Below are 14,453 nucleotides of genomic sequence, written 5' to 3'. Positions count from 1 at the left end.
ATTAGATCTTATATATCATAGTGAAATATTTTTTCTATTCTAGAATAGGATATTAGTTAACCACAATTGTTTTATCTGTGTATAAAACCTTTCAACAATAAGCTCGTAAAGGAAATGGTACCCATGTGCAAAAAGATAGCAAAGAAAATGATATTTAATGAAGCATAGAAATAATTGGTAGTATAAAATATCACTGACGATTCAAGATTTCATTGTATTTTTCATTGGACTGCCAACCTGTCTAATCATTGTGCCAACAAAAGTGATATCCCACGATAATTTTAATCCTACATTCCTAAAAAAAGAATACCAAAAGTATGAACTAGTACAAATAAAGGGGTGGAAGTAAGAATAGTCCCTAAGGTTAAACTAGCTTCTGCACTTCTCCCTGGCTTTCACCTACAAGTCCAACAATGTTGTTGTTGACTTTTACAAGGTGGTGGGAGTTTGATGTTTAATCAACAAATATGTTGTAGTAATAAATAAAAAGTGAATGCAAAGGGAGGTATTTAAGTAACTCTAAGTGTTCTTAAGGCAAACCAAGGGTCCTTTAAATCTATGATTATAACTATACATGATTGAGGCATTGTTATAGCACACTTAAGTTCTCATTGAATTTTTTTATCAATAGTCTAGAATTCATTGGTTTTCCTCTTATAATAGCAATGAATTTGAATGATCCCACCCTATGAAATAATATTTTACATCCACCAAGTTCGTACAGTTTCTACACATCCAATTTCTTCACTTTTAAATGTCAAATATTTAACTCAATTTCATGCAATGATATGTAATGGAAAAGAGTGATATCTACTTTCTTAATATTTTTATTGACATTCAAAATGTTGTCTTATCATAGTTTTTGGCTTATGGTGGAAATTAGACAATTTAAATATGTGCTTCTTTTAGATTATTTTGTATCAACTTTTTAAATTATATTCACAATTAATTCCAAAAGAAAAATCTATTTAACATGGATTTTTGAAATTTTATATTTTTAATTAAAATATTTCTAAATTAACCTACATTATACTTATGAATATGTGTAGAAGCTTTACCAATAATTCAAGGAAAAAATATCAATTTGTGTTTATTGATGTATTTATGAAAATTACTTTTGTTTTTATTATACGCAATGGTATATATCAAGTTGATTGAAGAGAAATAATAATTAATATTAATAGAGAACTTCTTTATAACAATTAGGTACATAAAATGTCCCAAAAAATTCATATATGTCAACAATAATTAAATGGAGAAAACAAGCTGATCTCAGGAAATGAGATGGTTATGGTTTTCATTGCTTTCGTGGAGAAAGCTACTAAAAATCCTAGGCTTGATACTAGGTAATGTAATTGGGAATGAGCTAAGGATATCAATTGTGTTTAGTGTGTTTACATTGAAGAGGCCATGAAGAATATAGTGTTTGACCCAAATTTTAATTATGCAAGAAAATGAAAGATGATCAAATAGATCTCAGTCATTTAGGGCATAAATTAAAAAAAATTGATTGCTACAGAAGCATACTTAGGACCAATAATTTATGCCTTTTATTTTAGTATTGTTCTTTGTTTTGACCATATATTAAAATTTTAAAAAATTGGGCATTCAGAGGATATTTAGAATGTGTTTGACTTACTCATAAAATTTATCTATTTACAAAGAGCTTAAGGTAGATGTTTTAGAATTTGAAAGGGAAAGTTGCTATATTTATAAAATACATTTTATGGTGGTTTTAAAATTGAAATAAAAATATCTTATGCTCAATTCTATTATTAAATTTACTCCTATTGAATTTTCCAAACTTATTTGGCATACCTATTACACACCAAAGTGTGATTGCTAGTTTTTAAGTAGATTTCTAATTGATTTCAAACTATCACATACTACACAAATGTATACATAAATAGATCAAATTTATTTTTAGTTTATCTTCAAAATATCTTCAGCATACACATTACACACTAAGGTGTGATTTCTAGTTGGTAAATGTATCATTCTACCATTGATTACATTAGAAATAGATTCTTGTCAACCACCAAAGAAACATAAATCAATAAATTTGACTAAAATGAACATTGAGAAGATTGTCATAACTTTTCATCCACCACGATAGATTCTTATCAGCCACTAATGGAACATAAATCAATAAATTTGATTGAAATAAACATTGAAAATAATATTAAGACTTTTCATCACCATGAGCCAACCTTAAACATCAACCTAAGAATCTAGTAGTATGTAATGTTTAAGCTCCGTGTTTGCCATCGCTTCACTTGGGTCCATGATAATTAATTATAACTAATAAAAAAATACAAAATGGATATACACTTGTCTTTAGTTGAGTGAAATAAATGCAAATTTATTTGATTGGGTACCACCTACCTTTCCTTATGATTGTCAAAGATTTTGTAGAGCAATGCTCTTCACATCTTACTTTATTTCTTAGTCAATATTAACCAAGCACACTTTGACTGTTAGAAATAGTAATTTCTACTTAGAATTAATCATCCATCATTAGATGTTTCTAGATTATTAGGTTTATGTTTAGGTTGTGTTAGCTGAAGTGTTTTCTAGAAGTTTGAACAAGTGTAATGGTAATTCATTGGAGAATGCATTCAAAACAAAAATGACATTTGGTAGAGGCAGAGGAAGAGGAAATTCTAGATTTAGAGGAAGAGGAAGAGGCATATATAATTTTCAAAAGGAAGAATGAAAGAGTCTAGATCTAGGAGGAAGGAGAAATCAATACTTCAACTCAAGGAGGTGTAGTAAAAGCCAAACATCACAAAGGTAGGATAAAACAAATTTTCAATGTTATTACTACAAGAAGTTTGGACATTTTGCAAATGAGTGTAGAAAGAAACAAGCTAAAATGAGTAAGCAAAATGCAAATTTTCTTAGAGTAGTTTTCAGACATTGTTCATTACTTACAATTTAGCCCAAGAGAGTACAAATGATTTTTGGTTTCTAGATATTGGTTGCAGCAATCATATGATAGGAAACAAAGATTATTTTGAAAGCTTCGATAGGTCAATTAAATCAGAAGTGAAGTTGGAAAATAAAGATAATGAAAGTAAGTGGAAAAGGTACAATCAATGTCATAACAAAGCATGGTAAGAAATCTATTTCTGATGTATACTTTGTACCTGGTTTGAAACATAATCTTATAAGTGTGGAGAAACTTAGTCAAAAAGGTTATAGAGTTATTTTTGAGAAAAATATGTGCACTATATTTGATATGCCTTCTAGTAACTTGGTGATTGCAAGGGTAGAAATGACAAATAACAAAATGTTTCCACTTCAGATGAAGAGAAATATGGTTGATGAAATTGCAACAATTTTCAAGGCAACAAGTCAAGATTGGGCATGGATATGGCACTTGAGATATGGACATCTAAATTTCAAAGGATTATCATTATTGCAAAGAAAGAAAATGGCAAGAGGCTTACTCGTAATTGAAGTGTCATTAAGTCCATGTGAAAGTAGTATTTTGGCCAAACATCATAGATAGAGTTTTCCAAAAGGGATGTCATATAGAGCAAGGGTACCTTTAAAAAGTGTGCATTCAAATATATGTGGCCCAATGAAAACACCATCATTAGGGGGGAGCACTTATTTCTTAACACTTATTGATAACTTCAGTAGAAAGACATGGGTTTACTTTCTTAAATACAAATCTAAAACTTTTGGCAAATTTAAAGAATTTGGTGCTTTTGTTGAGAAGCAAAGCAGTTTACCTATCAAGGTATTGAGATCTGATAGAGGAGGAGAGTATAAGTCAAATGATTTTTAAAGATTATTGCAGGGATCATGGAATCAAAAAGTAATTTACTACTAGTTACACACCACAAAAAAATGGTAATTGCAGAGAGAAAGAATAGGACAATAATGGAGATGGCAAGGAGCATGTTGAAAGGTAAGAATCTTCCTAATGAGTATTGGGTTGAGGCAGTTTCTTGGGCTGTTTATATTTTGAATAGAAGTCCAACAAAGATTGTGAGGGACATGGTTCCACAACAAGGATGGAGTGGTAAAATTCATAGTGTTTCTCATCTCAGAGTATTTGGTTGTATTGGACATGCACATGTTCTTAAAGAAACTAGAAGTAAGTTAGATGAGAAGAGTGAGAATTCCATTTTTATTGGCTCTGATGAGCAATCTAAGGCATATAGGTTGCTTAATCCTATCACCAAAAAAGTCATTATGAGTAGGGACATTGTATTTAAAGAGGATGAATCTTAGGATGGAAATATAGATAAAATAGTTACAAGTGCTACAACAATACCATATGTGAGAAGGTAAAAAGGATCATGAAGATCAAGAGGATCAACCAAGTGACCAAGAAGGAACTCCACCATGAATTCCACAAGGAGATCACTAAGAAAACAAAGTTGAACATGGAGAATCTTTGAATTCACAACTAAATAATGATTCAAACCCTGTACTTACACAATTGAGATCAAGGATTACAAGCAAGAAACCTAGAAGCTTGAGTGAGATTTATGATCAAGGAAGTAAAATAGTTTTGCAATCAAATTTTTCTTTATTTGCTCAAGATCCTGCATATTTTGAAGATGCGATTAAGAAAGAACATTGAATTAATGCAATGAATGATGAAATAGAATCAATTGAGAGAAATGATATATGGGAATTAGTTGATTTTCTTAGGAACAATGATTGCATTGTTGTAAAATGGGTTCATAAGACTAAGTTTAAAGCTAATAAAGATGTAGACAAATATAAGGCAAGGTTAGTTGCTAAGGGATTTTCACAAGAATATGGGGTTGAATATAATGAGACATTTGCACCTATAGCAGGACTTGACACTATCAAAATAGTATTAGCTATTGCAACTCAAAATAGATGGATGGTTCACCAAATGGATGTCAAATCAACATTTTTGAATGGATATTTGGAAGAAGAAGTCTATGTGCAGCAACCACCAGGATATGAAATAAGAGGACATGAAGATAAAGTTTATAAGTTGAAGAAGGCACTTTATGGATTGAAGTAAGCTCCAAGAGCCTAGTACAATAGAATATATTCATACATGATGGAGAATGGATTCCAAAGAACCACCAGTGGACCTACATTATATACCAAGAGCAATGAACAAGGTCAAATTTTCATTGTTTGTTTATATGTTGATGATTTAATCTTCACAAGAAATTTATCTATTGATATGTTTAAATCAACAATGAAAAAGGAATTTGAAATGACAGATCTAGGATTGATGAATTATTTTCTTGGCACTGAAATTACTCAAAATGATAAAGAAATTTTCATTTTTCAAAGTAAACATGCAAAAGATATTTTGAAAAGATTTAGATTGATAAATTGTAGTTTAATTTCTACACATGCAGTAGTAGGCAGTAGACTAAATAGAATTTCTACACATGTGGTAGTAGGTAGTAGACTAAACAGAGAAGATGCTGAGAAAGGTTTTGACTCAACTATATTCAAAATATTGGTTGGTAGTTTGATGTATCTCACTACTACTAGACTAGATATTATTTATCAAGTGAGTTTAATCTCTAAATTCATGGAATCACCTAAGAACTCATATTGGTAGGTAGGAAAAAGAATTTTGAGATATATTGCAAGAACTATAAATCATGGCATTTTGTATTCTACTTTAGATGATTTTCAATTGGTTGGACATATAGAAGGTAATTTTGCAAGAATACTAAGGATAGAAGGAGCACATCTGGATATGCATTTCATCTTGGTATAGGTGTTGTGGCCTGGGCATCAAAGAAGCAACTTGTAGTAACTCTCTCATCAGCTGAAGCAAAGTATGTAGCGGGAACAACAACAACATGTCAAGCAACATGGATGCGAATGATTTTGAAAGACTTAATGCAAGCTCAAGGTGGACCTACTACAATCTATTGTGATAACAAGTTGGCTAGTGCACTTTCAAAGAACCATGTGTTTCACAAGAGGACAAAGCACATTGACACAAGGTATCATTTCATTAGAGAGCCGATTAATAATAGAAAAATTAATCTAAAACATTGTAGATCAAAGGGGTAACTTGCATATATCCTCACCAAGGCTTTAGCACAGAAACCATTTGAGATTTTGAGAGAAGCATTGGGAATTATAAATATTCATGATGTAGATAGTAGAAATTAGGGGGGAGTGTTAGAAATAGTAATTTCTACTTATAATTAATCGTCTTTCATTAGATGTTTCTAGCTTATTAGGTTTAGGTTTAGGTTGTGTCGGCTAAAGTATTTTTTAGAAATTTGAGTCAGCTGTAGTATTTTCCAGAAATTTGTAGATATTTTGTCTTGTCAGCTAATGCTAGATTTCTCTAGAATATTGTACACTTGCCTATAAAAAGGCACTGTATATTCATTTGACATCACAATAAATAGAATACAATATATTTTTATTGTGCCACAACACATTGTGTTTGGTGTTTTTTGTTATTTTTCCTATACCTCCGCCCATCCATCATTGAATTCAATATCATTTGGTGTCTTGAACTTGGCATTATGACTTAACCCTATACATTGCCATCAAAGCTCTCTAAATTCAAAACATCTGTTGTTTGAGCATTTTTATTTTCTGCGCTCTCACACTTTTGCGCATTGCTGTTGTATAGAAAAATGATAAGAACGGACAGTTTTTTTGTCTTCTCGTCTTTTAAATTTTATCCTTCTGCCACTCTTTCTTATATTGTGCTCGTTGTTTGCAGAGAGCCTTGCTCTTTCCTCCACAACTGCTTATGGAGGCAGAACTTGGAAGAACAATATCCAGTCCCTTGATTTCCTGACACCTTCAGTTTACGAAGATGCACTCGTCCGACCGATCCTTCTTAGCGGCAATGTCTCATACAATGATATGAATCTGCAGTACGGTTGTCGATTCTTCTGCTACGGCAGTCCTTGTGACACGGGCTATCACTTTGCAATGTTCTTAGTTGTCCAAGACACTTATGATAGGGTGTCCGATATGCAAATGGTTGTGAGTTCAAACAGGGACCACGTGGTGCAAGAGAATGCAGCCCTAACACTCACCTCCAAAGGGTAACTTCTGTTAAGGACCTCATGAGATGGCATGCTCGTGTGGTCTACAAACACATCCACCTAAGCTTTTCAAAGGATGGAGATGCAAGAAACTAGGAACCTTGTTCTATATAACACCTCTGGTGGGATCATTTGGGAGTCTTGATTATCACACTGATACCCTGCTGCAAGGTTAGAAGTTTATGTTAGGCCTAGAAATCTGATGTAATAGAAAATAATGTAATAATAAAAATTTTACTGTTTCTATTCATCAAGATTCATTATATAAATAAGGTAGTTCAACTGCTATTTAACAACTACCAAAATTAAAATGTGTAAAAGTGTAAGGTGGGACAGAAGCCAATTGCAAACACTGCTACAAAGAACACGAGCCAGGGCCTTTTCTATTGTTCCTTTCTTCACGACAGCTTTGGAATGTTTACAGCCCCTCCACCAGCTAAAATATATTTTATGTTTCCCAACACACCTCCAGGTGTGGATTTTTCTTATATCCAGTTCGAGAACGAGTCTGTGAACATATTCTCAAGGAGGACTCTTGCCATAATTGGTGCATTAGCACCTAAAGGATCTCTTTTCTTTAAATTAGATTCAGAGGGACATTTGAGTGTCTGCTCCATTCTCCAAATAGCAGGAAGATCCCCTGACTATCTGCCATCCTTCACGAGAACAGTGGCTGAGTGTGATTGTCCAATAGCATGCGGAGACTATGGAGTTTTTACGGATGGTAAGTCCAGCTGTCCAACAGAGGGCAATGCTTTCAAGCTGACTGATGTCACAGAGCTCAGTTTCGAATGTGTTCAGCGCATTCCTCTGCTGTGCTCTCAGAACAGTATGCGCCAAGGTCATCACTTTTTGGACCTGGAGCACGTTTCTTATTTTACTTGTACTTACAATAATTCTTTAGAACCAGGGTTGGTGTCAAGAGTTGAATGCTAAACACTTTTCCTCAAAAACTACTCTTGCAAAGCTACATTTTTCAGGTACGGGGCCAATTTTTCTAGTGGTTATTGCTATCTTAAGCTCAATATATATTCTATGAAAAGTAACAGCCCAGCCGATAGATTATACAACTCCACTACTTACCTTAAAATCCAGCCCAGGTCTATGTCCAAGCGCATTAGGCGCTCGTGGGTTATTGTCATCATCTGTGCTTCTGTAGGTGGAGCAATAGCTCTGTTTATCTTATTGTCGGCATGGCTAAACAAGCCTCGAAATAGAGTACTAGAGTAGAAAGAAGAGGATGATGATGATGATCACGTTGATTAGCCGGCCTGCTTACCGTTGCGGTTCTCTTTTCAAGAATTGCAGGACACTACAAATGGCTTTAGCATTCATTTGAGCGGTGGAGTATTTGGCTCAGTTTATGAGGGTGATCTGTCAGACGGCTCAAAGATAGCGGTGAAGCGCCTTGAAAGAGCAGGACATGGAGAAAAGGGGTTGAGGATAGAAGTGGAAACGCTAGGGAAAATTGATCATCTTAATTTGGTAAGACTGAAGGGCTCATGTGTAGAAAAATCAAATCGAATGCTTGTGTATGAGCATTTATCAAATGGATCTCTCGATAAATGGATATTTTCCAACAAGAGCCATCAATATTTTCTTGACTGGAAGACTAGATCAAAAAATAGTTCTTGGTGTTGCAAAAAGATTAACATATTTGCATGAAGAATGTCGAGAACGTATAATTCATTTTGATATCAAGCCTCAAAACATTCTCCTAGACCAAAATTTCAATGCGAAGGTGTCAGATTTTGTCTTGGCAAAGCTGGTTAACAGAGAGCAAAGTGCAGTGGTAACCATGATGAGAGGGAGACCAGGTTATATGGCACCTGAGTTGTTGAACATGCATTTCACGGAGAAGGCAGATATATTTAGCTTTGGAGTCGTTTTGATAGAAACTGTCAGTGGAAAACGAAGCAGAGAGCTTTCAGACGAAGGCTTATTTTCACTGTTACAAGTTAAGGCAGAGGAAGGGAGGTTAATAGATTTGGTGTTGCCGGGACTTGAAGATGAGGAAACAGGCATAAAAAGAGGCAGTAAAATTGTTAAAAGTGGGGATGTGATGTGTACAAGACAATTTTACGAGCAGACCAGTGATGTCGATTGTGGCGAAGGCTTTGCAGGGATTAATAGACACTTTTGATGATGTTCCATCCGCGTTATCAGGCTCGACAGTTTCTTTTTACCAGTCACCCGAGCCTTCTATATTGTCTGGACCTAGATAATCTGATTTGTTTCTAGAGGTTTTCCTAAGCGAACCCTCCCTCACCCCCCACCCACGATCTCTGTTTTTGTTACAAAATGTTTGAATAGGTCTTTTATGTAATCTATTAACTGCTATAAAATGTGAAATAAGTCTATTTGAAAATGTTAACGTGATCAAAGGGCTCTTGGTCTACTGGTGAAGTTGAAAGGTTCACAAAGAGTCTAACAGGGATCCAGTCTTGCTAAGTGCAAGGTCCCTTGATGCCTAAAAGAGGATGAGGCCAGGATCATGCTCCATACGCAGACGAATGGATACCTCTTAGTTATTGGTTCTTAACCAAAAAAACTAAGTGAAAAATGCTGACCTCTATTAAAAAACAAAGAGGCTACATGAAAAAAGCTAACCTCCATAAAAAGACGTTAACATGACTAGAGACTAGAGGCTGCCTGTAATAAAATAAATTATTATGAGCCAAACTAATAACAAGATTCGCTCCTATTATCCAAGTTCTTACTTCTGATATTCTGACTTTATTTGCTCATCTTTAGACGAGCAACTGTGCAATCATTTTGCTAATAGTTTGTGCTGAGTGTTGAGCCAGTAAAAATAAATGGAGTATCTAATATTTTTCTTCTGTTTTACGAATAACAAATGTTATGAACTACTGACTCTCATTTTTAGGAGCTTGATATACCATGTACCGAGTCATTTCTTGAATACTGTGGTCTAATAAATGTTGGTTTAAGCTGTGCTTCACAACAAGTTACATTTTAGCGAAGAGTATCAGTTATTGTTTATATATTTGACAATTCTAAAATTTATTAAAAGATTATGAATAAGATAAACTGTGTAAGTTTATTAATAACAATAATTCATAATTATTAAGATATTTTTTATTGTGAAATATTTATAATTTATTTTAAGTTTTATGAATATACAGAAAGAAGACTGGTGTCCTCATCATTGAAAATATGTGAATAGCTATCTTTCCACCTTAAAAATTATAGAAGGCAGCTTAAAAATGATCATCAGGAATAAATAGATGTCAGTAGACAAATAAAACAATTATTCTCTTACATATACAAGCTATGGAGTTTGGTCGTACATGACTAGAGGAAATAATTAAAATTTCTAAAATAAATGAGGAAAAATTACTCATATCGATGTAACTACTCAAAGTCAAAAAATCTATTTCTTTCCTCAATAAATGACAACTGTAGAATTAAAGCTTTAGCTTTATTTTTTCAACAATGACACTTATCTGAAGATAGCATAGGGCTTGTACATAGAGAACTGAAGTTTAATTTATGACCACTGTTTGGTGGTCTGTTGGTTCTTTGTTTCTTGTTCTGTAAGTTTTCAGTCCCATAGACCCTTGTTGGTCTCCTGTTAGACATTAATAAATTTATCTTCTCTTATCTTATCTAGGATGGAAAGCTATTTTTTTCTTTATTGTCAAACATCTGCAAAGATTGATACTGTGTTACCTCTGTTAACAATGGCTTAGCAAACCACACCTTTATTGCCTCGCTAGTCGTCTTTATCAGAAAAATAATGACCAACACTATGAGTAGATAGGGTCCAAATAAATTTTGTAAACGTGTTTGTGATTATATACTTATTTCATAAAATTTGCATAGTCAATCCGCTTTGATTCCAAGCCATAGGATGTAGACAATAATTTAATAAACATGGCCAGTTATGTCCATAACAGAAAAAACTCCAATATAAACTCGGAGGCATAATATTGAATAATGGGATGTGCTATCTTAAGAGATATACAAGAACAAATTGTTTCATTGGATTTAATTTTATCCTAGACCAAATCATTTAATGCAGGAAGACTTCTTTCAAAAAAAACCATATACAGAAAGGCGATAAGCTGAAATGGGTTACTTCAATGTGTTTCAGAATGCATACAGTAAGCAGGTCGCTGAAAATATATTAAAATTATTTAGGATGTCATGATTTCAATGCATAATGCCTAGGACCACAATGAAAATCATTAGCCATGTATAACATAAAATAAACTTTGAGTGGGAAAACAAGCATGCATACTAGCTCATTTGGTTGTTGCAAATATTTTACAATAAGAAAATAACATTAAAACTGATAACCATAATGATTAGTATATTAATGACAATATTCATATTAATATTTATATTAATTTATTTACAATCAAAGATAAATTTTAATGATTTTTTTTGTTTCCAGATTCAACTTTATATAATTTTTTATATCGATGTTTAATACTATGTGCTATGATGTATCTTCAAGCTAAATGAGGAAATGAGCAAAACAAAAAAAATTCTTCTTATGTTCTATTTCATTGTGATGATGTATGACAAAGTGTGATACAAAATATTACTATAAAAGATAATACACAATCGAATCCTCATGTTATTTCATCTTTGATGATAGATCACAAAGTAAGATCTAAACTATTGATTCAAGAATTATACACAATGAAATCTAGAGACAATTAAGTTTTCATATCCTAATCAAATATTAAGTATTCATGAAACATTTAAAAATTCCAAATTATATAATTAACTTGTCATATATGTCTTTGATTTTGTTGAGGTGGGAGTTTTTCGATACCTAATTTTGTGTTCGTAATTTTCATGTCATACTATATTATTTCTTCCTATTTTAAATAAAAAAAATAGTTAAGAATTTCTTTGTGTATATAGGGCATACAATTTGATTCATATGATTGTATTTCATATAAAAATTCTTTTCAATTAGAAAATATAAAATTTTCAAAAAATCAACTTTTTAAAATTTCATAAAATAAGAGACTCTTATTCAATATAACTAAGAAATATTATTTATTTGCTTATTTTTTATAAATAAGAGGATGAAAACAAGAATCATTATTATTATATGTTAATCTTGAGTAGACTCAAACCTAGGACCTCCCAGATAACAAGCTCACAATTTACCATTGTGTTGTAGGTTCTTGCCTAATAAATAAGAGAGATTACAAATAAAAACTAGAATTGTTTATTTTATTGTATATATATGAATCTAATTTATAAATTACCTCTACAAAGAATCTACTAATAGAAATCCAAGTACACCAAAATTGTTGAGTAGACCATCCATTCTCTTTCCATTGATAGAACCCTCCTTCCTCTTACTGTCAATGTCCATGAATTGGGCATGTAATATAATACTAGACTATTTAATCAAAACTAGAATTCCTTTAAAAAAAAATTGTATTAACCTCCTTCAACAACCTAGACACTTATAAAATTATAATATGACATCTTAAATAAATGTCTTGCTAAATGGGATGAGTGGAAATGATATATTTTTACTATAGCATGTCTTCTAAATTACTCTTAAGCATTGTCTTATATCTTATAAAGAATCATATTGAGTAATAGGCTGCTCATCAGTTATTTTGGAAGTGAATATATTCAAACTAATAAGAAAAATTAATTTAAGAGACTTTGATATTCTAAATCCTTTCATTTTTTTATGAAATCTAATTTATAACATTACATAAATATCTAGTTATATTGTGTTATAAGTAAAGACAATTAATTTTTTTAGTATTGGAAGATTGCACTCCAAACTAATAGATAAAAAGAATAGGTAACCTAAGAAATGCGTTTACTAATATGTTCTAAAACCCCTTTAAAATCCTTACATCTATTAGTATGTATGGTAAGGGGTCTTAAGAAAAATTCCAACTGCATACCATACATTTATGCATTGTAAGCGATCTCAAGGGCTCATAAAGGGTTCTAGGAATGAGTCCTAAGAACACTTATGACCACCTTTGAGACTTTAGGATCTATAATAATACATCTTAGGGGTTGTAAGATGTAACTAGGGGTCTAGGACACATGGTTAAGACCTCATATGGTCCCTTATCATAGATTTGTGCATGGTAAGGGGTTTGAAGGTGTGATAAGGGGTCCAAAGTGTCATCACATGTCAGATTGAGTTATTAGACACATTGATGTGTTATAAGACTCATCCTAATCCCTTACCATACATTTGGACATGGTAAGAAATCCTAAGGTCTCTTAAAGGGTCCTTGGACACATTAATGTGTAGTAAGAGACCTTATGACTCCTTACAACTATTTATGATGCCCAATAATATATCTTTTTGGTCATAAGGGTTATTAAGGGGTAGTAGGGGATCCTAAGACATATGAATGTATTATTAGACACATTATATCACATCAAGACACATTTCTTATAGTTTTTTGCTAACATTCAATTTGCATTGTCTATTTCTTCACCTTTCCATATATATATTTGTTCTAAAATTCCCATTGATATGCTATCCATCAAGATCCCTACTAAATTTTTATGTGCGTCATCCACTCTTTTGACCTTGGATCTATAAGAGAACACTGTAGAGATAAGGATAACAAAAATTTCAAAATCTGACATCACATATGATCACAAGATGTCTGATCAACACTTACAAAGTTTCCACATTGTATTTGGCTTGATACCTACCAATTGCATCTTATTGAAACCCTCTAAAACCCATTTTCATTAAATTTACTTAGGAATATGCAAGTATCATTGCTCTAGGATTTCATCCTGATCACAACAATACCATGGATGGATCAATCAACCAATTTCCATATTTAATGACACCAATGTCCTATTTTCCCAGTGTCATACTATCGAATTATCTTAACAATCTAGTTAAAGTAATTCTAGGAGAAGAAGCATATCAACTTTAAAATATATTTCCTAAAATAATTAGGATGGTTGTGTGTTGAATGAAAATCATTCAATTATATATTATTTTTGTATTGAGCTGGAAAATATGATTTGAAATATAATTACTCTAATATATAGAAAAAAAATTGTGAAATATATTTGAATAACATTTACATGTAACATCCTTTGTGAACATTATTTAATAAAAAATTTGAAGGTCACAAATCATTAAAAACCATTCACTTAAAATATTTTAGTCCAATTTATGTACATAATCTTGAAAAATAGATAAAGATTGTCCCATGACACCATGCATCTCCTCATAAGATATGAAACAATATTCCATACAGATTTATAAAATATCTTAAATATGATATATATTATCTCATTCAGCATGATATTTGTTTAAGATAACATATATATCAACAATAATAAATATTAATAAATTATTTTATTATTGAGATAAAGGTTAAAGGGATCTTTTAGGCTATAAAATTAAAAATTGGATTC

At 32.1% G+C, this 14,453-nt stretch overlaps 1 protein-coding gene and 1 pseudogene across 1 annotated transcript in view; both read left to right on the top strand.

Annotated features, from left to right (window-relative positions):
- Positions 1 to 6,855: 6,855 nt before the first annotated feature.
- LOC149547252 (G-type lectin S-receptor-like serine/threonine-protein kinase SD2-5) lies at positions 6,856 to 9,265 on the top strand (annotated as a pseudogene).
- Positions 9,266 to 11,133: 1,868 nt separating this feature from the next.
- Positions 11,134 to 14,453, top strand: part of LOC149547251 (G-type lectin S-receptor-like serine/threonine-protein kinase SD2-5) — a 31,902-nt gene continuing 28,582 nt past the window's right edge. Inside the window, exon 1 of the mRNA XM_089794115.1 lies at positions 11,134 to 11,167. Coding sequence (XP_089650241.1) covers positions 11,134 to 11,167 — 34 coding nt within the window. The remainder of the gene's footprint in view (positions 11,168 to 14,453) is intronic.

The sequence above is a fragment of the Cupressus sempervirens genome, chromosome 7 (genome assembly GCF_028749045.1).
Source record: "Cupressus sempervirens isolate cs-2001-9-10 chromosome 7, ASM2874904v1, whole genome shotgun sequence".
NCBI classification, from domain to species: Eukaryota; Viridiplantae; Streptophyta; class Pinopsida; order Cupressales; family Cupressaceae; genus Cupressus; species Cupressus sempervirens.
Note: the sequence above shows the minus strand (reverse complement) of the source record. Positions and strands in the feature narration are given on the sequence as shown.